General features: G+C 41.3%; 1 protein-coding gene across 1 annotated transcript in view; it reads left to right on the forward strand.

Annotated features, from left to right (window-relative positions):
• Positions 1 to 26050, forward strand: part of TMEM117 (transmembrane protein 117) — a 232029-nt gene that overhangs the window by 181831 nt on the left and 24148 nt on the right. The window contains exon 6 of the mRNA XM_075745154.1: positions 6059 to 6218. Within this exon, the coding sequence (XP_075601269.1) occupies positions 6059 to 6218 (160 nt within the window). The remainder of the gene's footprint in view (positions 1 to 6058; positions 6219 to 26050) is intronic.

Raw genomic sequence — 26050 nt, forward strand, 5'->3', positions numbered from 1 at the left:
ACAAAACTAAATGATGTGGCCCTCCCTCCCCCTGAAATAAAGCCAGAACATCTTAGGTTTGCATCAACACTTGACATTGGTTGTAGTGGATTGCAAAGCATGGATATTCTGTTCCTCTCTCTTCCCAGCTTAGTGTCTCACAGCTCTTCCTCCAGAGCCCAACTTTGTGTTTCAGAGTCCATCTGCTGCTCTGGCACACAGCACTCTCTCAAGGCAAGGACTGCATAGGCATGGGATGCTGCTAGTGGCGTTTCAGATGGCAGTGGTGGGATTTCCCTTTGGGCAGGCAGACTGCAAGCCCTGGTATGGCAAGCAGTCTGCACGCTAAGCTGCAGAGGCTCAGCTGTGATGTTTCCTGACACACTCTTTGAAAAGGAGTTTCCAAATTGCTGGCTTCTGATGGGAGAAGGTCTTTATTTCTTGCTAGTTATGGATCTAGAGAATTATTGATGTATATGAAAGCAGTTACACGTTCAGGGAACAACTGCATTGCAGATCCCAGGAATAAGTGGCTTTTTCATTTCTCCACAGACAAATTTGGGTTCATCCCATTCATAAAGAACTTGCAGTTCATAAGCTCAGGACTGTGCAGGTGTAAGACAAAGGGAGAAGTTTTACAGACCAGTCAGCCAGGGCAAGGACAGTGTCTGCAGTAAGATGAGGGCACTGGCGAAACAGCACTGTAAGGGAGTGGGCAGAGTCTTGACTGAATTCAGTGCCAGACTGAGCTTACAGTATTAATTATTGGGAATTACCTTGTTAACACAGTTATGTCATGTCCAGCATGCAGTGTGGCAGCTCCTGCTCCTCATATCCCAGGAAGCTGAGCATCTCAGGTTGTCCCTACCACTTGGAAATGGAAACAAGCTGGGCTTGCTTGGAGACAGTGGGAAAAGTCATCTTTACTTTTGCCGCTGTTGGGTGATGTTACCCATGAAGTAACCCACAGTGTAGGAATGGAAACATCTACTGGGGAAAGATTCTGGCAAAGAATCCTACAAAAAAATCTAGATCCTCACAGCACTGGATGGATTACTCACACCATTGGGTTCTGTGGGTTTTGCTTTCTTTCACTGAATGTTTAGGATTTATCTTAGAATTTTGGAAGAGCTTTTTAGGAAATCCCACCCTATCCTCAATATTTTGGAGTGGATGAAGGCAGGTAGACCTGGGACTTTAGAGTATTGTCTGCTGAAGAAGGGAACAGCTCTGTTTACCCAAATGCACACTGTTCTCATTTTATTTTCTAGGGAATGTGTTGGCCTCAACTGGTCCTATTTTGCTTCTGTAACTTTTCCTTGCTGTGATGTTGCATTGGCTTTGTGTCTTTGTTTTTGTGTCCCGGTTACTTTTTTTTCATTACATTTTGTAAGTATATATCTTTTTTATTTAATGTACCTGTGTTTCTGATTGATTGAAGTTTTCTCAGTTCTGGTTCACCCTTTGGCCACAGCTGTGCTGGAGTGTGGCATGCAGGGCATCTGGGCACTGAGACACCTGCAGAGATATTTCTCAAAAAGCCCCATGAGGAGAGCTTTTCTCAGAGGGGTGAGGGAAGAGCACTAGCAAGGGAGGGATGATGAAGAGCTACTTTCCTTTACAACAGATTTTTAATTGAAGAATCAATAGGGAAGTCCAGCCTGATCTCTGGTCATCATGTGCCAAGTGACAGCTCAGGCATTCTATACAAGGGGCAGAGAGACAGAAAGTCTGGGGAGACTTTTCTTGTGATTTTTGAAAGAGCAAGAGGTACTTAAGGCTGTGATATCTTCAGCCCGAGAGGCAGAAATAGGGCTGAGATAATACGCATGATGGCCATTGCATGTGTGGGCAATGTAAGTCTGTATGGACTCTCACCATGAAAGGAAGCCCGCTGTATCCAGTGATGGTCCTGTTAGCAGAGCTCTTTCTTTAGCAGAAGCTATGCAGTGCACTGCATGCCGGCTTAATGTGTGCAGGGTTTAGGAAGCTTGTATCTAGGTGAACAAATGAAGTCTGTGATGTCATAGCAAAGCATCCCAGTGCAAGCTCCAAGATGTGAAATTTATGGGCATATAACAAAAAAAAAAAATTATGGACTGATATTCCCCAGAGACAGCAGGTAATATGCAGCACTGCCTACAGTGCAGGTCAGTACCTATATACTGGACTGCCCCAAATCAAAGATGCCCTGTTTTCTAAACATTTCATGTAAACCTGTTATCCACCAGGGTTTGCATTATGCTACAGTGACAGTGCCGCCTTCTATTCACACAACTATGACCTCCACTGAGCAAACAGAAGATTCCTATGTGACCAGCATCTCGGACTTTTGCAAAGTTCAAGAGATCACACAGAGCAAAGGTGTGGATGACACCAGTGATGGGAGCGTGTGACTGGTGACATAATACACCAGCTCTGAATTTCCCCACCTCCAAGTGCTTTCTAAACAACATGTCTAGGTTTAGGTTGTCCAGACTTCAGAGGATGATGGGTACATTCTTGAACACTAGGATGGCAGTGCGGATACATTGTAGGTAAATTAATGCCAGGTACTTGGCATAGTTTGTTGGAGATGGCTCATTACATGTGAATGTTCTGTACTTACTACTGATTGTAGCCGTGTAGAGGAAAATGAGGTGTCACGGCCTTTCTCCACCAGAAATGACATTTCTGCATGATAGAGGTTGCAAGGTTGAGGTTGTGACTGACATAAGGGACTGTCTGCAGCCACCGCCAATGACAAAAACCTGCTCAAGCTTCTGGCCCATGTTGTGCATAACCTCTCATAGTGTATAATATGCTGGGTGATAGATTCTAAGAGGCTGGTCAGCTTGGTCAAAGCTTATGGTCCAAGAAAGTGTTGTAGGAAGGTGCAGAAGCCGAAGACATCTGGTTTGGCCCTTGCTAAGTGTATGAGGACAAAATTAATTTTCTGTTGGCAAATGAGGGCCAACAGTGTGGATACAATTTGGCATGAGTGACTTGGTTTGACAAATTCAAGACCAAACTCAGTCCTGGCTATCAAAGATTATAGAGATACAGTCTAAAAACTTACCTGCTTCTTGAGAGGTTCCTGGCAGTAAAGAGTTCCTCTCGTCAAGCTTTCCCTCAGTTCGGTGTAGAACTGGGGATTTTAGATCATCACTGGCAGTAAGTGATAAGCACAGTACTGGCTTTTCTGGACCTACCTAATAATTTTAACTTCTCAGTATGCGAATGGCTTGGACAGTGTTTTTTTGCAGACTTTTTTTATTTTTATGCTTCATAGCAACCTTGTGTCTTGAAGAGCATGGACTAGGTTGTAAAATGTGTGTTATTGCAGCTGAATAGGTGCCCAGGGTACATAATCATTCAATACAGCAAGCTAGAATTAGAAATGAAATATAAAACTGTATTATTTCCTCTGTGAAGTAGAGAAAGAAGTTGCCTTTCTTAATGTCTGGTACCAAGAAGAGTCAATCCTCTTTTGCCTTTCCCCTCATAGCCCTTCTGTAAACAGAAGGCAGGGAGGTCCTGCCACCAATGCTGTGAATAGTTTGATGGCATAGCTCTTTCTCAGTAGTGTGCATTGCAGAATAAAGGACAAACTGCTCTGGCCTAAATATTGTAGGGTAGCTCACATCATTGGTTCATCTGATACAAGTTATGTCAAGTTAAATGAAATCCTCAGCTGCTTCTCTTAATGCCAGGACACTGGGCCAATGCTGTACTTTCACAAGAAGTGAACTGAACTTTAACCCAGGCAAACTCACTTTATAATAACTCTGAAAGCATACATTGAGTATCTTGCTGTGTTCCAGTATTACAGGTCAAAAATACAACTGAGCGCTAATTGTGCTGTTTAATGCAACCATTTAAAAAGTCTATTTCTAACCTTTTTTATTAGTTTCACATTTTTTTATTCTATTAGCAACTCATTTTCTGCTCACTTCCCTCCCTATTTGACATTTCAGAATGAATAACGAAGCAGTTTTTTAAGTCCACATGCGTTTCCTCAAGGAAATCAGGGCTTGAGCACAAACAGTGATCTTTGCATGCATGCTGATGAAGCATGCATAAAAATATGTCTGCCTTTGCTTGCATACATGCCAAAGTCTGACCTTCCATGCTTTGAACTCTTGCTCCAAAACACAAATGCATAATTCAAGAGGACTGAAGCAGAATAGTGTTGAGCGTAAGTTCTGGGTACATGGTTCCCATAGCAAACTACACAGATTTGAATTATATTTCTAAACTGTTCATGCACCAGGAGATGTGGGTTCCTCAGCATGAGGACAAGGAGAATGAGTGCGCCCAAAGGCCAGGGCAGTGTTCACAGGCCAGCAGACAAGCACTGAGGACCATGTTCTTTCTGGAGAACTTCTCAACTAAAATGAAAACATTTACCTCCATGTGAATTTCAGATATGAAGGTGAAATAGGTGTGAAAAAACACCTTTGTGGGTCTCAGGAGACTACATGCACAAGAGAAGCACTGTAATGAATCGCCTTTCCAAAGTAAGCCATTCTGGGTATGTGCCAATGTGGAGCCTGTAGAAAAGTCCGTCAGGTTCAGGTACTGACAGGTGAGATGGTAGCTAAGCCAATGTTTTGGGGATAAGCAGGCTTGAATATTGCTTAGGTCTAATTAAGTCTAATATGCCTAATTAATTTCTTTCTGGCCCAGATGCTAGTAATACACTCGAGGGATACTGTTATGGTGCCAACCACAGTGTTGAATATAACTGAATTTATTTATTAAGAATAAAAATAAATGTTCAAAGGTTTAGGTAGTAGCAATCAAGTCATTTTGTGTCTCATTATATTGTGAAGTAATACAGCCCATTGTGCCACAGAAGAATGATGTTTAGGAGTCCAAATGTGTACACTACTGCTTATGTGCGTATTTGTTTTCCCTTCCTGCACAGGCACAGCCATCTTTTTATTGATGCATAAAAACCTACAGACAGGTAGTCTGTGACTACTGGAGTACAGATTTTTCTTTTACTCTTCTGAGCATTTGTCCAATTTGGAAGTGTCATGGGAAATATTCTTCACATTGTTTTACAGCCCTTGGTAGCTGAAGAAAATGAGACTTTATTGCTGCAAAAAAACCTCCACCCTACCACAATTATTCAGCTGTGTGCGCGCATTCAGATGTTGATATGCCCCTATTATAGCACAGATTTACTGACAGCTATGGCTACTGGGAGAAGCCTTGCTCCCCCTCAAATTGCCAGCTAAATTTGCCTGCTTCCACGGAACCAGGAACTCAGTCAGTCATCACTGCCAACTCTGAAGGATATCACCAAAGTGCTGCTGGAAATGATGCAGAGCTATTTTGGGGGAACAGCTTAAAGAGATATTTTCTTAAATACCATATTGCAAAATTGTATGAATTAGCCAATTGTGTCTTCTAGAATGCTCGTAGCATTGATATGGAGGCTTTATTACTTTTGTAATTCATTCTTTACTGACTTCTCAGAAATGCCATAAGATGTGTTGAAAACTTGTACAAAGGACATCTTAGGACACACAAAGCAAAATTTTTCTACAACCCCAGAATTTACTAAAAATTTATTTAGTGAAATGACAATTTCTTTCATATAGACGTGTTTCTATCTAAAAATTAGACTTCACAGTTAGTGTCCTATAACTCCTACACCTGAGACAAGACTTTTTAAAGATTCTAATGTCTTTGGTGCTTTAGAAAATATTCTCTCAAACTGTTCATTTGAATTTGGTCTAGATCATATGGTCCTTGGTACATTATTATAGTTTATTTTTTTCTTATTTTACTTAATTGGTTTGCATCTTCAGTGAAAAATATGGAATGAAGAACAAGAGTGATACACTTCAGCCTAATTTTGCAACATGCTTAGTACTAGCTCCTAAATTTCTTCTTACTAAGGATATAGCTGACTGCTTTCCTATTTTGAATTAAATTATTTGTTTGTACACTTAATTTTCTTCAATTTCTTTTCATCAGCGGAAAAGTACTGATAAAGCACTAGTTGACCATTAGAAGACAGATAAAATAGAATGATGCATCTTCATTACTATCATATTCTCTCTGAACTATTTTTTTTCCGTTGCAGGACGGTTCTGTTTACTCTGACCTCTGTAGTTGTGCTTGTCATCACTACTGACTGGATCAGCTGGGACAAGTTGAATCGTGGATTTCTGCCAAGCGACGAGGTCTCGAGAGCCTTCTTGGCTTCTTTCATCTTGGTGTTCGACCTTCTTATTGTCATGCAGGTACACTGTCCTAATGTTTCATTCAAGCCACTGAGGCTGCCTGGTCACTCTATTTCCTCTAGAGCAAATGGTGTTTAGCTAAGACTACATAAAGGTAAATAAATGTTCAGTTTGCAATCGCTATTAGTAGAGGCATTTTATAACACCATTCTCAGTGACTTTGCAAAAAGCCCGCTGGCCTTTTATTGTGAAAACATTGCTGATTTCTTTTTTTAAGACTACCAGGTAAGAACTGCATGACTTTCCAAATTAGAAGGTGTTTTCTGCAAAAATGACATCAGAAAAAGAAACGGAAGCTAGTTGTTTTGTAAATTCAAAGCTAATGTTAGGAAGATGAGACAAATTTGGCCAAACGAGAAATACTTCCATATTTCAAATATTTACAATATTATTTATACACACATTATAGCATTTTAATAGATGAAAATTAGTATTTGCTATTAAGATTCTACTTTACACTTTCACATGAAGATTTGATAACAGATCCTTGTATTGTAATGTCTTCTGCCAGCCAGGTTAACTGGCGAGATGATTCCCTGTAGTCTGCCTGATGTCTGCCCCTTGGAATCTAGCTGTTAAGAAAGGAACCCGGGTCACAAGTATGTGGCCAAAAACCTCCTTCTTGTGATCCTGTGCTCTACCCCTTGCATTTGTCTGTGGTTTGAGCCTTGGGTGAATGACTCATCCAATGGTCTGTGAAGAATTGGATCATTTGGGCTGAGGCAAGGAAAAGGAGCATTGAAGGCCTGAGTGACTTTTGCTGTTAGTCCTAGACATGTTAGACTGTTGAACTGAAGTTTAGCAAAGAATTTGAGAAGAACAGATATATATATATCCAATATATTACTAACTAACTGCTAGCAAAGACCGTTTCTGAGACACTTAGTTCTCTTTAATGAGATATCTATTGCTTGAATAATTATCACAGACGTGACACTGTGGTGGCACTCAGAATTTATCACTGCTGTACTGGGACATTAAAGCTGCTTAAAGTTGTACAGTTCAGTTTTATTTTCCAATGTCCACCACTGTTCAGTGCTCACTGTGGTTCATGGTTAGAACAAGGAGGATAAGAAAGGGAATACTGTTTTTCTAGTCAGATTTCTGATGCTTTCTTTTCTCTCCCTTTGCATTTTACATTTTATTTGCTGTTTCAAAAAGATTCAAGAGAATGTATAATCAATGACTGTAGTACACAGGGCTGTAATGAAAGTATGAATAAAAATACACCATGTATCAAGCTATACTGAACTTGATATTTTATGCAGGGTAGAGAAACAGAGTTGTCTTCATACCAAATAATTATTAAATCATCCTTTTGACTTTGAAAAATGAAGTTCCAGTACTTTGACCTTGGAGTTGCTGCATATAGGGAAGAATTTTATTTGAAACAGCCTGTCCCAAGTACTATTTCATATTTTTACAACACAAAGTAAAAGACTCTTTTTAATTGCATTTTTGACTGATGATTGTGTGATGGAGTTATTTATTTATTTAAAGTTATTTGGACTGTGCAACTAAGTTGGCATGTTTTATTTACAGTGTAGTTCTAGCATCATTGCATTGCTACAGCAATAAAGTCAAGACAGCAAAGTTAAATCACAAGCAAAGACCATCAGGATCATGATCCTTTGACTGAAGTATGCTTTAGAGTTAAATGTTTCTAGAAATTCTTTTTAACAATGTTGTCTGTTTCACAGAGGTTTTTTTTTTTTTCTAACTTAACAAACTTTAGCAACAAACTGGTAAAATTAGGAAAAAAAAAGAAGGAAAAATGCTTAGTATTAAGCAATTTCTGTTTGAGGCTGATACTAAGAGTACAGATGAAGTCTCATCTAATTTTTGAGTACAGTCATTTTCTGTCCCCCTGACTGGTAGCATTAACACTGTATTTAGCAACAAGAGAAAACCAATTGAGTTTGGAAACCAATTCTCAATGCTGTGAGAAATAATCACATAACTGTAAAGGATGGCTTTGCCTTCTTAGTATTATTATAATTTAATATTTATATAAGCCCTATGTAGAGCATAAAAAAGAAATAAAGGACTAGCGGTCCTTGCCTTGAAGAGCTACTTTTTCAGTTAGACACAACCCAGGCAGACATGAAGATGAGAGCACAGACAGCTAAACCTTTATACAGACAGTTACACGTGAGTGATGCTAAAGATTATGTGCACTTTTTAGCTCTGGTTTCCATCTTGCAACAAACCCTGGCTGCCTCCCAGCTTCACGCTCCTTCTAGGGTGCAAAGGCTCCTAGCGATTCACCAAATATTCAGGGGACAGGTCAGGGGGAAAAGCACAGATGAGGACACAGTAGAAGACAGAGACTTGTGTCTGAAATGTAAACATGAAAGTTATGACCGCAAAAATACTAAGGCAATCTGAGAAAACAGATCATGGAGAAGGTTGCAGGACTACAACAGGACCTCATGGATAGTGTGGCTGGCTTCTGCCTCAGGCTATGTTCCTACCTCTTCTGACAGCCTTGCTGTGACACGTCACCACATTCACCTTCCTTGGAGTGAAGAAAAGGGACCCTGAGTGCCTGTTTTAGATGGCTGCTGTGTATACATCTCCACCTAATTTTAATCTCTGTGTCTTTAGAGTCAATGGAGAGATTGAGTTACAGTTGGGGTGCTTTTAAGCATCTACAGTAGGATGAGATGCAGCAGGCCTAGAAGTGCACGTTTCTCTCCATGAAGAATAAAGAGATCCAACATGAGGAGCTGAGAGGAGCCATCCCCCTTAAGCCAGACCCGAAAGAAACACTATGAGGGTGGCATGGCTCGAGTCCAGAGCTGCAGCTCTGCAAGGATCCTGCTCAGCTATTTTCCACAGCTGGTCAAAGGGCCGGAGTAGCATTTCTCTGCTAGTGTTTTATCAAGGAGACTTGTTCCGAGCATGTCTAACTCCTGCAGGCAGGGCGATCTCCACTTCTCCCACTGCTGCCTGGCCCACGGTTTGAAAGGAATTTAAGTTTCACTGGGTCTAGAACAGCATATCAGAGACAATACCCATTTTAGGCTGTTTGAGGAGCAGCACAGAGGTATCTATTCCAGTCCTGGTTGTCAGGACATTTTATCCAATATAAATACAAGAAATTGCCTATTTTCTCACTGAAAAACAACAGATCAAACTCAGTCCAATGCAGATGAGTGTTAGTTCATTTTAAAGGACATGTGCTTGCTTATAGTAAGGCAGTAAAACCCCTACGAGTTAGTTATTTTTTCCACAGTGGTATTGAAGAAGTTAGTAATTTTCACAATGTGTTTAATTATGTCTGCCCTGATAACTGAGATGGCAAGATCCCAACATATGTATATTTCTGGCACCTATAGCATTCACTGCTGTACATGGGCATCAGTATATTTTTAGCTTCAGACTGAGTGCAAGACCACACATATTAAAGCTGGATATCTAATAATGCTCTTATCATGTAACAGAACTTTTTACTATTTTAACGAAAAATTCACATTTTAGTTCCCTTTCTCAATGATATAATAGAAAAGCTGTTAATTAAAGGAGTAAATATGAAAAATGAAACTATAATCCCACATTCTGCATACCTTTATTTTAGCAAGTAGACAATAACTCATACATTAGCCTATATACTGCTTTTTTTTTTCTTTGTGGTGTCATGTTCTTAGCAAGTTTGCTAATGGGTAGCAGCCTGTGATGGCTGGATTATTGAACCTCGTGTGTCCAGGGGAGATTAATTGTTTCATCTCTGTAGTCTCTTTTATGAGCATTTACAGGTTTCTCCAGACTTCTGAAAGACCATGGAGTATTTCAGCTCACTGTGGAATTACACACTGTAGCTACCTTGCTGAGCACTTTGCAAGTCCCGTGGTGTAAATTCTTGCAAATCTTATGACTTATTGCAACATTTTATCTGACAGTACAATCAGCTACAATGTCTGATTGATTTAAAAGCTACCAGAAAGTAACATTTGATTCCAAAAGGAGAATTTATTCTTCAATAAACTGAAGAAATTCTGTAGTGGCTAAGTGGAATAACTAGAAACCAGGTGGTGTTTATGTCTAAGATTGAGAAAGCTCTTGCACGTGAATTTAAAACCAAACTAGCGAAATAATTCCATTAATACTAAATGGGAATACTCTTGTTAATAAGGAGAATAGAATTTCATCCTTCTGGATAACGTGAAAGAAATGAAGGTCAAAGAGAGTTAGATAATACAACATTCCTTATGACTAGTGCTGCATCTCTGCTTATGTAGGTATTAAGATATCAGCAGATGGATTCTTTTTTAAATAATAACCATTTTCCAAATGTATTTTTCATAATGTTTTGTATGTAAATTGCTTTAACATGTAACTGTAGATCACTCCTTGCTACCGCAGTTAAAAATTGACATGTTTAATGTGTGGCTTCTTTTGTTTTGTTTTGTTTTCTGCAGAATGTCTGGTCTTCCGTCTTTGGTAGAGTTTTAATAAGAGTATTAGAAGGTTAACAGATTGAAGAAAATCTGTGTTTAGGCTCTTCCATGGTTTTTCTTCTAGTTCTTTGTATTTTCCTGGGGAAAAAAAAATGTTAATTTAGCTACTTTTTAATGTTAATTATGTTTCGTATATGTCATTGTTAAAGAGTAACACAGAAGCGTTATCAGCAAAATGGAACAGACTCTGATCTTGTTAGCAAATACATAAAGCAGGGACAGTTCCATTTATTTTCAGGTTTACACTGATGGAGAGGCTGTTTTGATTAAAATCTAGTACGATGTGTAAGGACATTAAAAATACCCCCCACCCCAACATCGAGTGCATAGAAGAAGATATAATTAGCTTGAATAGTTGAAGATAGAGTAGAAATATGATCTTGTCCACACAAAGTGCGTAAAGACTTGCTTTTTAGAGGTTTGGGTTTTTTTCTAGAAAATCTACTTAACTTTGCAAACGTAATTTGATTGTGACTTTTAACTGGATTTACACTCAGTAATTTGATAGAATGAATTTACATGTATACAAATGAGAGGAGAATCCTGATTTACACTTTAAGCAGAATACACAGGTGTAGTAGTTTTCATAGAATCATAGAATGGTTTGGGTTGGAAGGGTCCTTAAAGATCATCTAGTTCCAACCCCCCTGCCATGGGCAGAGACACCCTCCCCTAGACCAGGTTGCCCAAAGCTTCATTTTCTTTTGAACCAGATAAGCAAGACATGATTTTGTGTTCATAGACAAAGCAGGATATACAAATTAATTTGTCATTCCTGTCAGAATAGATCCTCGCACCTGTACGTTTGATTCAAGAGTAGTGTATAAATTTTCTTGTTTCCTAACAAGCAGCAGCAAAAAAGTACCAATGTACAGTTTGTTCCTGAGGAAGTTACCAAACTTTGAATGAAAATGTCCTTCTAAAAATCTCCCATTCAGTACAAGAACTTCTGAAGAAGCGAGAACTTGAATGTCAGGGTACTTTCCATCACACCTTTGCTGGGTTTTGTAATGTTTGAAAACACAATAAAAAAATACAAGTCAAAACCTGTGAAAAACATCTGTGTTTTAGTGAAGTTAGCAAATAACTTTTGCACTGTCTGACATTCAGGGTTTCTGTATATGAGGGGTTACTGTGTTTTTTAAGGGCAGGTGACCAGTGGCAGGTTTTTCGGAAGAGTCAGGATAGGTGGGAATTCACCTTTAATAAAACTGACAGCAGATCCAGCTCCTTCACTGGTGTCCCCAGCCATTATCAAATGGCAAGGTTTTGCAAGGAGGAGCCATGCACCCTGGAACATCTTTTTCAGATATTATGTGGGGTGTCTCATTCCGCTCAGAGTACATTGCTCTTCACTAGCAGATTTTAGACATGCCTGTCAAACAGCATTACAAAAGTGGGTAAGCATTTTGAACACACGCTTGTACTCAGCTAATCGTGCAATGTTTGCCAAAGAACCCTACTGCGAGGGTTGGCTCTGCGGTACTGTACCTCGCATGGCCTCTGAAGGAGAAGGGGACAAGTTCAAGTGAGGTAACTTTGGGAGAAACCTTTCTGTAGCAAGTAATAGAGTTCCTGCAGTCTCTCATGTGGGAAAGACTTTGCGCTCTTCTTTTGTCCTTTCTACAGCCTCATCCTTCCATGGATTGTGGAAATGTTCCTTATTAGCACTGATGTAAAACATTCAAAAATAATCCTGAAGAATAAAAGTGAATTAGAAGGACTAGAAGGGAACAGCTCTTGATCTACAGCTTCGCTTTATTTTTACTTGCCATTAATTCAAGTGACATACCTGAATACTTTCCTAAACACTGTTTAACCAACATATTGATAACGCTTCTCATGGCATTATTGGCACGATGGAAATTCTTCCCGCTGGGTCAGGCACAGGTCTTTCTTGCCTATCCCAGAATTGTTCCTTTTCTTGAATCTGCCTCCACAGCTGCTGCTCCTGCATCTATATCTGCATTGAATTTCACAGTCCCAAAGTGCTTTATTTTGTTTCCCTGAGAGTCATTGGTTTGGGGGTTACAGGTCTTACTCCTTTCTGTGTTGAACACAGAACAGTAGCTCTCCTGAGGTCTGCTTTCATCCATCCCATCAGGCATCCATTTTTGTTAGCTGCCCTGTGTCTTCTGTCTGCGACTGATACCAAGGGAGTGGGTTATTTCCTGGGTATCATGTACTGGGAGGGACAAGTTAGTGTGGTCCCAGAAATGACCTGTTTGACAGCTCAGGAGCAAGCAGCTAGAAATGGAGTCAGGGTCCCACAGCGTGAAATGTCGCTGTCCCTCTCCTGGCAGGGAAATGCGGCTCTGAGGAACCGGTGCATGGACCCTCCACATCTCCTTCCAATCTGCCTCTTCACGTTGTTGTTTCCTGAGGGCAAAGCAAAGAGAATGGGAACATACCATACCTATAGATCAGAGAATAAAACAATGCATTTGAAATCCACCGCTTTTATTTTGAAAGGAAACATCTTTTGAGTTTGATGGAAGTGTATGGAGTTGTGGTGGGTTGACCCTGACTGAGGGCCAGGTGCCCACCAGAGCCGCTCTATCACTCCCCTCTTTCATTAGACAGGGGAGAAAAGGTACAACGAAAAAAAAAAACTTACGTGTCGAGATAAGGACAGGGAGAGGTCATTCTCTAATTATCATCACGAGCAAAACAGACCGAACTTAGAGAGGGAATTCATCTTATTTAGTACTAAGCAAAACAGAGTAGAGGAATGAGAAATAAACCCAAATCTTAAAACACCTCCCCCCACCCCTCCCATCTTCCCGGGCTCAACTTCACTCCCGGCTTCAACCTCCGCTCCCCCCAGCGGCACAGGGGGACGGGGAATGGGGGTTACGGTCAGTTCATCACACGTTGTTTCTGCCGCTTCTTCATCCTCAGGGGGAGGACTCCTCTCATTGTTCCCCTGCTCCAGCATGGGGTCCCTCTCACGGGAGACAGTCCTTCATGACCTTCTCCAACGTGAGTCTCCTCCACGGGGTGCAGACCTTCAGGAGCAAACTGCTCCAGCATGGGTCCCCCACGGAGTCACAAGTCCTGTCAGCAAACCTGCTCTGGCGTGGGCTCCTCTCTCCACGGGGCCACAGGTCCTGCCAGGAGCTTGCTCCAGCATGGGCTTCCCACAGGGTCACAGCCTCCTTCAGGTGCCTCCACCTGCTCCAGAGTGGGGTCCTCCACGGGCTGCAGGTGGAATCTCTACACCCCCTCATCCTTCCTCCATGGGCTGCAGGGGGACAGCCTGCTTCACCATGGTCTTCACCACGGGCTGCAGGGGAATCTCTGCTCCGGCGCCTGGAGCACCTCCTGCCCCTCCTTCTGCACTGACCTTGGTGTCTGCAGAGTTTCTTACATCTTCTCACTCCTCTCTCTGGCTGCAAAAGCTCTCTCTAGCTGGTTTTTCTCTTTCTTAAATATGTTATCACAGAGGCGCTGATTGGCTTGGCCTTGGCCAGCGGCGGGTCCATCTTGGAGCCGGCTGGCATTGGCTCTGTCAGACACAGGGGAAGCTTCTAGCAGCTTCTAACAGAAGCCACCCCTGTAGCCCCCCCGCTACCAAAACCTTGCCACGCAAACCCAACACAGGAGTGTTTATGTAAAAGGGGGATGAGGAGAAGGGGAAACGTACAGCATTGTTATGCGTAATTAAAACCCAGAAGTTTCTGTTGGAATATTTTCAAGATCCAGCTGGATTTATAAATTCCTTTTGAAAATCCCTGAAACATTCCTTCGCCCCCTTGCCAGAGCCCGCTATAAAGTACAGTTTATTTCTTCAACTCTTTCAGTTACTTTGGGACTAAGAAAATGATAAATAAAATCCTTTTCCCCTGAGAAAAGGTGAGTGTATTTTATCCCTTATTTCACATTATATACCCTACCTTTTTAATGAGCTGCCTGGTTTATATTGCAGCATTTTCATTCTGTGCTTGTCTAGTTTGATAACCGACACCATCATTTTATGCTGTGGATTTTGTCAAACAAGACATGCAAACTACAGTATTTTTAAGTACCTTTCTCCCTTTGCACTGTTTGCAGATGGTTAAATCTTTCTTGGCTGCATTGTATTTCTCTCAGGCATTACAGATTCAACTCCAGAGCTTGCTTCAGCTGCTGTAACTTGGCGTATTTGTGCTGACCTGAATCCTATTGTGCCAATTTATACTGACTGAGGGCTGGGCCCTTTTTTTAGCTCTGTGACTCAGTTCCTCATTTGCTGAAAAGGAACAACTGTAGTTCTTTTCTTTCACTACTTGTCTGATTGTCTGCTTAGCCCCTAAGGTGCTCAGAGAAGGATGCTGTCTGACTTGGTGCAGCTTCCAGCATAATCAGGCACCAGTCCCAGCTGGAGCCTCTTGGCTCTGAGATGACTACACACCAAATGAATTAGCTGAAAAAGCTTCTCATTTGTCACAGTTGTTCCCTTTTACCCTGACAATGGGTACGTGCCATACATGTGACACTGAGGCCCTTCTTTTGCAGTGCAGGTATTTGCCTGACATAATGAAGCCATTCTCCAAAAGTTGACTTAACGTTTTCACACACTGCCCCATGAAACCGCTATATCCAGCCCAAATGCACCAAAAAAAAAAAAAAAAAGTGGAATTCTAGGAATAAAAAAAGCTGGAAATTGTTTGCAAGTCTTTCACAGCATTATTTTCATCCTTAGTTGCAAGGAGATTCTTTTTACAGATTCTGCTATAATCAACATGTGATAGGCTTTGTTGTTGTGATGTGTATGTCTGATGAGTGCTTAAGATTACATTGCAGTGACATATGTTGATTTAACAGTAATGGTGACATTCAGATAATTTCAACTCTCCACAGCAATGCTCTGGAATATACTCTTTGATTGTAGAAATCTGCTTTGTAATGAGTGTTGTTACACAGTTTTTTATCTAAAAATGAAAAATCTGAGATGAGATTGAACTGGTTCAGCTGTTTTCTAAGTGATAGAATTGCATGCAATTTGTAAATGCAACCATGTGAGTTAAAAAATAGAAAGAGAAACTCAATTTGCCATCACTAGATAAGAGTATTACCTTAAGACAAGTTTTATGGCTATCCATATTCTACATTTAGCTACATGGCATACTGAATTTACTGGACTTAGTGACAGGTAATACCTGGGCATACAGATCCACCCTGCAGCAATACTGTGTTCAAGTAAGGAGAAGAAGCAAAACCAGCTTGGTTGCTGTTAATCAGTCCGTAGAGGGGAACAGAAACAAGAATATGCCTGATACTGTTGGTCTAGTGGCATTATTTCTGCAAAGCTGATTGAGTGGCCATTGTATATACTTCCTTGGAAAGTTTGAAGTGTTACATGAGACATTAACAAAAAGACATGCTTACTTTTATTGCCTTTGAGTTCTTCTAACATGCTATAAAGCTGCTACTTTTCTTTGTGTAACAAAGGGGACATATGTAGTTAATCACTGAGTATCTTAAAATACTGAGTATATTAGATATTTTTGCATCTGTTGTTAGAATCAGACTTTATTGAACCCATCAATATGTTATTCATTCTCATGTGTGTAGAAGAGGAGAAGTATTCCCTAGTGTTTTTAATGATTTGAAATTTTAGTTGCAGAGGTTTCTGATTTGGAACTAACATTTAATTATTCAGCTGTATTGTGTTTGGCATCATGTCCCTGTGGATCATAGGTGTTGTATAAGTGTGGCCTTAAGTCAGCCAGGCTTCTAGTCTCCTACAGGTCAGAAGCTAAAAAGTTTTGTTTTTCTGGAATCTGACCATGTTTGCCTGCCTGTCCTGTAATGCTCATTAGGGAGAGGAGATTCCCCAGCATAACACTTACCAGATCTGACAGACAGATTGGGGACCAGCATTGCATGACACAGTGTGAATCTGTATTTCCCGCTGGAGCAGTGAAGCAACTAAATCAACATGCCTATAGAGTCTCCCAAATAGTCTCGGTAGTGTGCTGCAGCTGACTTTGGACTGCACTATGTCTCAGCTGCTCCCCAAATAATTAACGTCTTCTCTATCTCTTCCCAGTACCTAGATTGTATTTGCAATATAATTTTTCATTAAGATTCCTTAGAGCCCTGCATGAGCCAACGGGTGCTGTAGGTGCATTAACACATTGTCGCTATTGTTGAAATGGTACGAACAGAGACAAAAAACGATGTTAATCAAACTGGGAAAAAGCTATATTTTTCACCTCCCTCCCCCGACACTTGTTCGATTGCTGCAGTAGCCTCTAATGCTGAACTTGTCTTGATACCTCTGATGCCAGAACGACACAGCCTCAGGTAGTATGTGATGAGTACAGCTGGCTCCATATGCCTTCACTTCGCACTTCATTAGCAAGGGGGGCAGCCGCAGGCGTGGTGGGGACTATCCAGTATCAACCAATGCAAGGTGGAGCTGTCAGGGTCTCTGAAGTTGGTTACACCAGACACTGAATCCATTTCTCCCTGGATGAAGATAGGTGAATTAAAGAGCCCCTTTCAGGACCGGCTCTGAGCAAGGTACTCCGTGTCCTAAGGCAGCAAGTTGCTGGGGGTGGACTGAAGTGCTCACAAAGGCCGTAAGGGAGAGAGGTGCCTGGGTCCCGCAGCCATGGCTGCAGCTCCATGCCTGGCCACATCCAGCTCGAAGCAGCCATTTGCAAGCAATTCCCTGTCTCTGAAGAAGAACCATGGTGGCAGTCGGGTGGTCCTGCCACGCAGGGTAGCACAGCAGTGGGGAGAAGGACTGGAAACTGGCTCGATCCCCATAAATCCTCTCCCTCCAGCCAGCAACGCTGTATGGTGCACAGAGGTAGGCACAGAACAAAGGCAGATGCTGGTGGTAGAGCTCTACTCCTGGGATCAAGTACTTGCGTGGTTTTGGTGACCCAAACCTGGCAGAGCTGCTTTTCTGCTGTGGCCAGCCAAATTTGGTTTGCACCTTCAAGAAGCTTTCATTCTGTCCTGGCAAATGCTGTTTCCATCTCTTCTTCAACAACCATAGAAGCTGATGGAGCTCTGTGCATTTATGGCTTGCACCCCCACCAGCATTAATTACATGCTATAGTAATCTAGAAGACTGCACTGTAGCTGTTCTGGCTGGAACTGGTCATTTTGGGCTGTGATTTTATTCCACCTTTCAGGAGAGACATTGTAGCTCTTCCTTTCATACAAAACCAGCTTCAGTTTCCCCTCTCCATCAGTTCTCAGTGAGCTCTGCTATGATGTTGTTTCCCACATCAGGTACCACATGAGGAATTAAATGAAAGAAATTTGTGGCTAGATAATCCATTTTATCGCCTGTAGATGAAAATGAGAAAGCAGTGTACATCTCTTTCTAATGTATCTCACTATGGATTTAAGGATATAATCCTATAATCCTTCTTGGATAGCTCTTTGCTTTTAGTTTCTCTCAGGTGGTCTTTGGGCTTGACAATACACAATGTGCAGCACGCCTTAGGTTTATAATGAAATTTCATTCCACTTCAGAACTGTGTGCCCAAAGCGGAGAAACAAACAATCCTCAACAGCAGCAGCGATCCCATGTACAGCACATGATCTATTTAGGAGTAGGTGGCAGAAAAAAAGTGATTAAGCGATCTGCTTTATCAGGCTGCCAGAGTTAGAGGAAGCAAAAGGGACTGTTATCCCATCTCGAGTCTGCAAGTGTACTTTTTGATGGCCCTGATTCGGCCCGGTTTCTGCAGACTGTGTGTTGGAAAAGGCTGCTCAGACTGTCCTGGCTGTGCCCCGTAGCATTTCTGGAGCAGCCTGCTTGGTGCTGCACCAGGCACCTGCGGCTGCCGCCTCCCAGGCGAGAGCTGCGGTGTATTCTCTTGGCTGCAAGTTGGTACTTTTGTCCTGACCTTAAGTTGTGAAGCAACAGCTACATCTTCTGAATGAATGTTAAATACCCTTGGGGATGTTTCTGGCATCTGGGCCAAACAATTACTGCACTAATCTAAATTATACAAACTCCTACTATTCCTCAAGGTCAGGCTGCAGAGATTTGCATATCTGGACAAAGTGTTCCAAATACAGGGATTGAGAGAAAGAAAAGCAACCCACAAACAAGCCTAACATCAGAAAGGAGCAGGTGATGATTTAAGCAACACACATACAGTTACACATAAAAAATGGTGTTAGAAGTGAGACACTACTGAGGCTGCAGAGTCATGCATTCAGAAGTTAGGAAATGCCAGAATTAAGGTCACTGGTATAAACTTTCCACCCCTATTGTTTATATGCATCATGATACAATCTTTAATTATCTATTATCATCCCATTTTTCCACAGGACCTCTGTCTCACTTGCTGCATTGGATGAATGGTGTTCACTTAATGAGAAGCTATTCAATATTTTGGTTTACCCTTTCAGTGCAGCGTGTGGCCCCGGGCCCTACTTACTGCACACTATTGAAACCTCGATATGAAGATGAAATCATTCATTTCCTCATGGGCTTTTTTTTTTGTGACACTCATCGCCGTACTTCCTAAGGGCTTTTCAAGCATTAATGTATTTATCTTCACAATAGCCTTCACAATAGGAGTATTATTGTCCATTATTGTCCACATTTTATACTGAGGCACAAAGAAATTAAAGTCAAAGGGTCTCTAATTTGAGATGTCTGAGGACATTATTATGAAAATTTATATTATTGCCTGTCTCTTAGCTGAGCAGTTAGCTAATTGGGGGAGGAGGGTCTAGCATATTATTTCGTTAGGAGCAGAGCCACGTATTTACTTGATGTAACCTTATATATTATTATGCCGACAGACGTACTTCCTGTGTAGAATTCAAAAGGTTGTAAAAGCAGTTTCTTTGCTTTTTTTGAGTGATGGCTATAACTGTGTCATATATTTGGCTCCATAAAAAAGACTGGTTACTTTTTTAAGCTGATCTTAAAGGCGTACAGGAAAGTCCTATCTAGGTAATGCTCTTCACTACAGGATTCTTGGTATCCCTATGGATATGTTGTCAGCCTTTCCTCTTCTCCCCAGTGGCAATATAGTCAGGTCCAGCTCTCATTGATTTCAATACCAGCCATGGGCACTTCTCACTTGAACAAATATAAGCTTAGGTGGGACATTGAGGCAATCCCATGGGAAAAAAATGGCAAACAATTTATAACTGCTTGGGAATAGTTTGGTTTTAGAAATTCACTTAGTATCTCACAGACGTGTCATGGCAGAGTTGGCCAAATTCAGTTCCTCCTGGCAGTAGTGATGCCTGTAACAAGAGGTAAATATTTTCACATCTGCTGCTGTCTCTTGCATTTACATGGTTCTTCCCACACATGTTCCAGCTTGTGCAGCAGATGCAGAGTGCCTGAGAAGTGCAGGGGTCTCTGTCAGTATATATTCCCACCTCACAGTCACAAGTTAGATCCTTTGCAATGAAAAAGGGTCATGTCCTCTGGAATGGTGTGTGATCATGTAACTAAGTATTGTACCATGCATACACACATGGCACAGAAAACCTTAGCCTGGCATCTCCTAGTTCATGAGTCTTCACCATTGAAACCTCCAGGCAGTTAATTTAACGCAGAACTTCCTGTGTGTATAGTTCCTTTAGGTTTGACAAAAAGATAGTAACCTCAAAATCAAAAGTCTGTCATATGAATCTGATGTGTCTTATCAGGGTATTGGAACCGTTAGCTCCCCTGCACAGATGTTTGCCATGTGAGCTACTTGCTAATAGCAGTGTATGTTTTTTTCTTCCTGTGAGCCACTTCAGAAGGAGGAGGAGACACCTACTTTGCCTCTGGGCTTCACATCTTCTTGTTCACAGCAGAAGGTGGTGATAATTGGAGTCATGGCGACCAGCCCAAACTCCAGAGCCAAAGAGGCACTGACACTTTCTGACCATTTCCCCAAACTTGGCTTTTTCCTTCCCGTCACTTCCAAAAGCTCTCTCCCTGTCTCCCTCTGCCACCATCCTGGGTCCTCCTCATCCCTGGTTCAGTGACATATCCCATTGCTTTTATCCAATGTCAGTTTTCAGTCTTTGCGTCTCTCATTTCTAATCTCCACATCCAGTTAGTCCTAATCATCCACTCCAAGCCTACTGTCCAAATCAAAAGCTCACCTTTTCTCCCTTCCCTTTCTCCCCAGGTCATTCCCTTTTCCTTAGCCAGCCAGTCCCATCCTCGGGCTCCCATCCTCATCATCCTTTCTAACACTCCACCCTCTTGCCCTGATTCAAGTCTCCCCCCTCCTCCCGCTCCCTTTAGGTAACCTATTCCAATTTTCCTACGAAACCTTTGTCTCTCTGCTCTCATTCCCCTTCACAGCTTGGCCCGCATGGACACAGGCTTCATTTAACCATGTGGCTGCACAGGGATATGCCAAGCCTTCTTCTCGGCCTCTTAGAGAGGGCTGGTGGGAAGGGAGGAGGACAAGGCTTGGGCCACCGTGTCTCTGGTAGACTCAGACCCAGAGCTGGGAGCCTTCCTGCCCCCATCTTCACTCAGCTCCAGGTGCCTGGCTCCATCTGCATGCAGAGAACTTGAGATCCATTGTTACAGGAGAGCTGGCTCTCCATCCCTCAGCTGCTCTGCAGGGCCGGCTCAGTCCCTCCTTGAGAGCAGCGCGGAGTCCCGCCAGCAGCAGGAGTGCAGGTGGGAGGCACAGGGGAAGCAGAGGATGCTCTGTCTCTCTTCTGAGAGTGGTAGTTTCATAGTCTGATGAGCTCTAGCTGAGAGACACTTTGGCATGCTGAGGGACATGCAGTTTGTGAAGATACGTGTTTCTGAACCTTTAGCTAAATTCTTGCAAGTATGAAAATTATTGACTTTTCAAAGGCACCTTAAACTTAGAGTTTGGGGCAGATATTCACAGGGAAGCAAAAGGCACATCTCTGACGTAAAGTTACTCCCTTGCTAAACTGTACATCTCCACTTCAAAGCATGAGGTATTTCTACAAAGCAAAGCAGCTTATTTTCTCTTTAGTTTCGCTCTCAGAAGTGTTTGAATGGTGCTAGTTGAAAATGTCAAAACCCTACACCAGAAACATAGAACCAAACAGAAAAGAAAAAAACAGCCTGAGGCGGACACCTGGCATGGGCTGTGTTCGACCCAAGCAGTTAAATTTGGAAAAGTTATAAGCAAATTAAATCGGTATTTCATACACAGGCACGCTTGAAGAGTAAGCAGCAGTGCTGTGATTTCTGTCTGTTCTATATGGCACCTGCCATGGTGGTAACTGGGTGCCCTTGTGGTATGGGTTGCATGAATTCCTCTGGTGTCATTTCCATAGCAAAATAAACCCAAAACAACTCTCTTCTCATAGTGCAAACTGTTGCATTTCTTTCTTTTGCACTAATAAAACTTCACGTAAGGACTGAGAAGGGCAAAAATCACCAGGGTTTCCCATACAGAGTTTTCTTGTTCTGTGTTGGGAGGGGTGTGGACGAAAGAACAGCCTCTGCCCCCTTCACCTGCTGAATTTCATATCGACAGAGGTGAGGCTCTTCCCAGCTCTCCGGGACTGTGCGCCAGCATCCTGGCTCCATTTTTAGCCTTCATTCAGACAGTGGCTCCAACTTGACACAACTGTATTAATTTGTAGGCAAAATGCCTAGGTCATACTTGTGATGCTGAGAGTTTCAGCAGAGCTGTTAGGTAGCCACTTACGTGTAATCATTTCTCAACCTCATTTTCATATTCATTTTTATAGCAATAATTCTCTTGGTTTTCCTTTACATAGTGCTTGTAAGTACTACAAACTTTGAACACTGAAAAGATTTGAAAAATGAAGTTTTCATTCCCCCTACAGAGCTGATCAATAAATTTCCACAGTGTCCCCCAGTGTAAATATATACAGTGATGATTTTTTTTCTATAAAGAATCCCTCAGTGAGTATTGCTAAAGGGACTACCTGTCAGGACAATATTATCTATCAAATGCAATTATTTACTCTATCAATGGCTGGTATTCTTAGTTTATAAGACACAGATTGCTATTAGAAATGCAGAAAAGTAGTGAGAGTCTTAAAGATAATAGTTAAATTACAGATTCCCTTGGGGATGGGATAACCGTGTCTGTATAGTCACACAGAGCCATGCTGGCATACAGGCTGGATAGGCCTCCATGTATAAGAAAATGAAATAAAGTTATTAATAAATTTTATGGGGAAATTATAGATTTGTATAACATTAAAGTCAGAATGAGAACATGAACTCAGTTTTCCATAGTGATCTAGTTCTAAAGGTAACACAATCTGGTAGAAATCCTTGTGCAGAAACATTCTTATAGAAAGAGAAATTCAGAGATCAGATATGTGATTGCTAATTGACTTTACGTCACAGAAATCAGTGAAAGCTTTTAGTGTTGTCTTCAGGGAAGTAGAATGTTGTCATTAGTGCCAATTAAGTAACAGAACCTTGAATAACTCTGTTTTCTGTCAAAGAAACAGATTTGTGGGGCTTTGCTTATTTTTATTAACAACGTGACTGTGTATCTAGTAAGGATGCATAGAAAACAATTAAGTCTAGAATTAGATGTGAGAGTACATACTGGAACTGTATATGTTTATCAAGAAGGAAATAGTACTGCTTGCTTCTTAAATGGTTCCTACAAAATTTACTAGAGTGACGTGAGTGATAATATCCTTGTATTTTGACTCAGCATTTAAAACAAGATGTTTGGCAGCTGACTGCAGGAAAACAGAGAAGAGGGTGAGAAATGCAGTAAAATGAGAGGGGGAAATGTCATGAACATTCTAGGAAGGAGCAGTTAATTCCTACCTATTTCATGAACTTGTTATTTTGGGTTTCTTATGAAAGGTTTGGTGATACTAATTGTTAAGGAGTGGTCAATACTTTGATCAACCTTTATATTGATCAAGATTACAAGAAGATAGGGAAATATTATGATGAGCTTTGTGTCCTCAAGCCTCATGGATCCCCCGCGCTGTGTTACTATAGGAGCTTCTAATCTTCCACAATGTTCAGCTGAGCTATGATTAAAAAAAATAATTCTGTTTTGGTCAGTGTTTTTGTAGTCCAGATCAGGGGAGTCTGTCTTTTGTGAATATCTGTGATTTGCAGTAGAAAGACTATGAGATGGAGTTCTCAGATCCTTTCAACACCTGCAAGGTCTAGCAGGGTCTTTGCCAAAGTACATCAGCAAATGTTATTTTATTAATAACTCAGCTTTTGAATTTTTGCTTGTAGAAGCCAATGAAATTGCTTTTAGGCCAGACCAGAACATTTGGCCAACCTCTGCTGTCAGGCATGCTGATGCAGACCAAAAGCCCAGTAGTCTTTAATTCCTAAATAGTACATTGCTGTTATAATAACCTGTGGTGTGGTTCTAAATTGCTTTTCTGCATTATACGTCTCCACCTCTGATTACAGATGCTTTGAAATTGCAGTAATGCTTTCTACAATCTGATTTGCTCATATTTCTTTCATACTTGCATGCTTTCCAGCCATGATTTGTATGTGCAAACTGGATAAACCTCAGAAAAAAAATGTACTGAGACTGAGGAGACATGAAAGCAATAGTCTCTGTTTACTTTTAAAAACATGGCAGCAAGAATATTACTCTCTGGGCTCTAAGTGGATTTATGTATTTAACAGCAGAAGTGCCTGGCCAATAGTCATCACATGGTAGGTAGCACTCCTACAGAGCAGCACGTCCCTAAATATATTTTGTAGTCTCTTTCTCATACCTAAACTGCTACATTTAAGTGTGCAGTTTTTATCTATTTGTTATTTTGGTAAACGTGGATTGCCCAGGACCCTCCGATGTATAATTATATGTTTGAATGAGCACAGCAACTTCACTAGCAGACGTTTGTTCTGTAGACATGCTAGGAGAATTATAATTGATGCCTTTTTTACCACTGAATGAAAAAAAGATAAAAGTGCTGCTATAAACTGGAAGTTGAAATAAATTATGTAAAATACATAATTCGCATAATGACTGTCCCTTTATAAATGTTCGTATTAAGTAACCATATCATTTGGGATAATTCCTCCTTGAGGAATGCTGTGAAAGAACAGCTCATTCATTATCTTGACTTGGAGAATTGCTCTAAAACAGCTCCTCTGATGAGAAAATTGATTTAGCATTTCTTTAAACAATTGAAAATAATGTTTGAATTCTATATTTTCCTGTCCAGAAAGTTTCAGTAACTGTCTGCATTATGTGGCTTTGACTAGTTAAACTGGAACTGCCCCAAAAACACACGCATCTACCTCTCCTCCACATGCAGAACCTTGCTTGAAAACCCCACCTGGTCTATTAATCACACTGAGAGAGTAATCACTCAGCTGCTGTAACGTAGCTCCCTTGATTCATTGATGCCAGTAATTAAATTAAATTAAGTTTTGGAGTCATACTTGGAAGTTTGGAAGTCATGCCTTTATCTACAGGGAGCATACTGCATCTGCTTACTGTCCTCCTGACAGCGTCTCTGAGAGCAGGCAACATGGCATTTCCCAAAACTTTTCTCAGGAAAGTTCTTAAAAATATGAACTACTGAATTAAGTCAACCACTTGTAGATGTTAAGGAGGAAGTTATGGTAGAGAATACGGTAAGGGGAAAAGCGTGTAAGTACTGTTGTTAGTGGCAAAGATTACAGAGATGTTATGTGGGTAGGCGAAAGAGAAAGAAATTTCTGAAATGACAGTGGAAGAAACCATCTTCCCCTCCAAAAAAAGAGGCTTGTGAAGCACTTACAATTGACCCCAAAGAAAATGCTCTGTGGAAAGAAATTAGCAAGTTGTCTTCCAAAAGTAGCGTTGGCAGTGAGGTGGAAAAGGGATTTCGTGCAGATCAAAAGTAAAGACTGAGTAGAAGGGCTGCAGGAGGGCATCCTTCAGAAGGGCCTGTTAGTTTGGATAAGCTTCTGCTTAGTGCTGTATGTATGGTTTCTTATCTACACTGAATTTCCAAATCTTTAGAGGTTGTCCACCTTGTCTCATCTGTCATTTTTTTAAAACTGTAATTCAGTCTTTCCTTATGATCAGCATAGTTGCTATATTTAGATTCAAATCTCACTAGGGGAACACTTTAATTCATTCAAGGCACACCACTAGCCTCTGATTTTGTCTTAGAGATTCAAAAAGACACCTTAACAACATTCTCTCTGCTCCCAAGGATGTTGATGGGAAGAGTTTTGAAATTCAAACCAAACTGTTGTGTTTCTCAAGACCAGGGTGAGTTTGTGCAATTAGAACTTGGTTCACTGTGTTTTTGACAAGTTGTCCCAGGAGGTTTCTAAACATTGAAAACCTTTTAGGATGAAGTTCATGTTTTCTGCATGCGCCTGGCAAAGGCAGATATATTGCTCTGGTATAAAAAAGCTGAAATTGCATTTTTCCTCTCTCACACTCAGGAAGGGAGTTTTTGCACTGGGGTCAGAGAGGAGGC

Source organism: Balearica regulorum, chromosome 1 (assembly GCF_011004875.1).
Source record: "Balearica regulorum gibbericeps isolate bBalReg1 chromosome 1, bBalReg1.pri, whole genome shotgun sequence".
NCBI lineage: Eukaryota > Metazoa > Chordata > Aves > Gruiformes > Gruidae > Balearica > Balearica regulorum.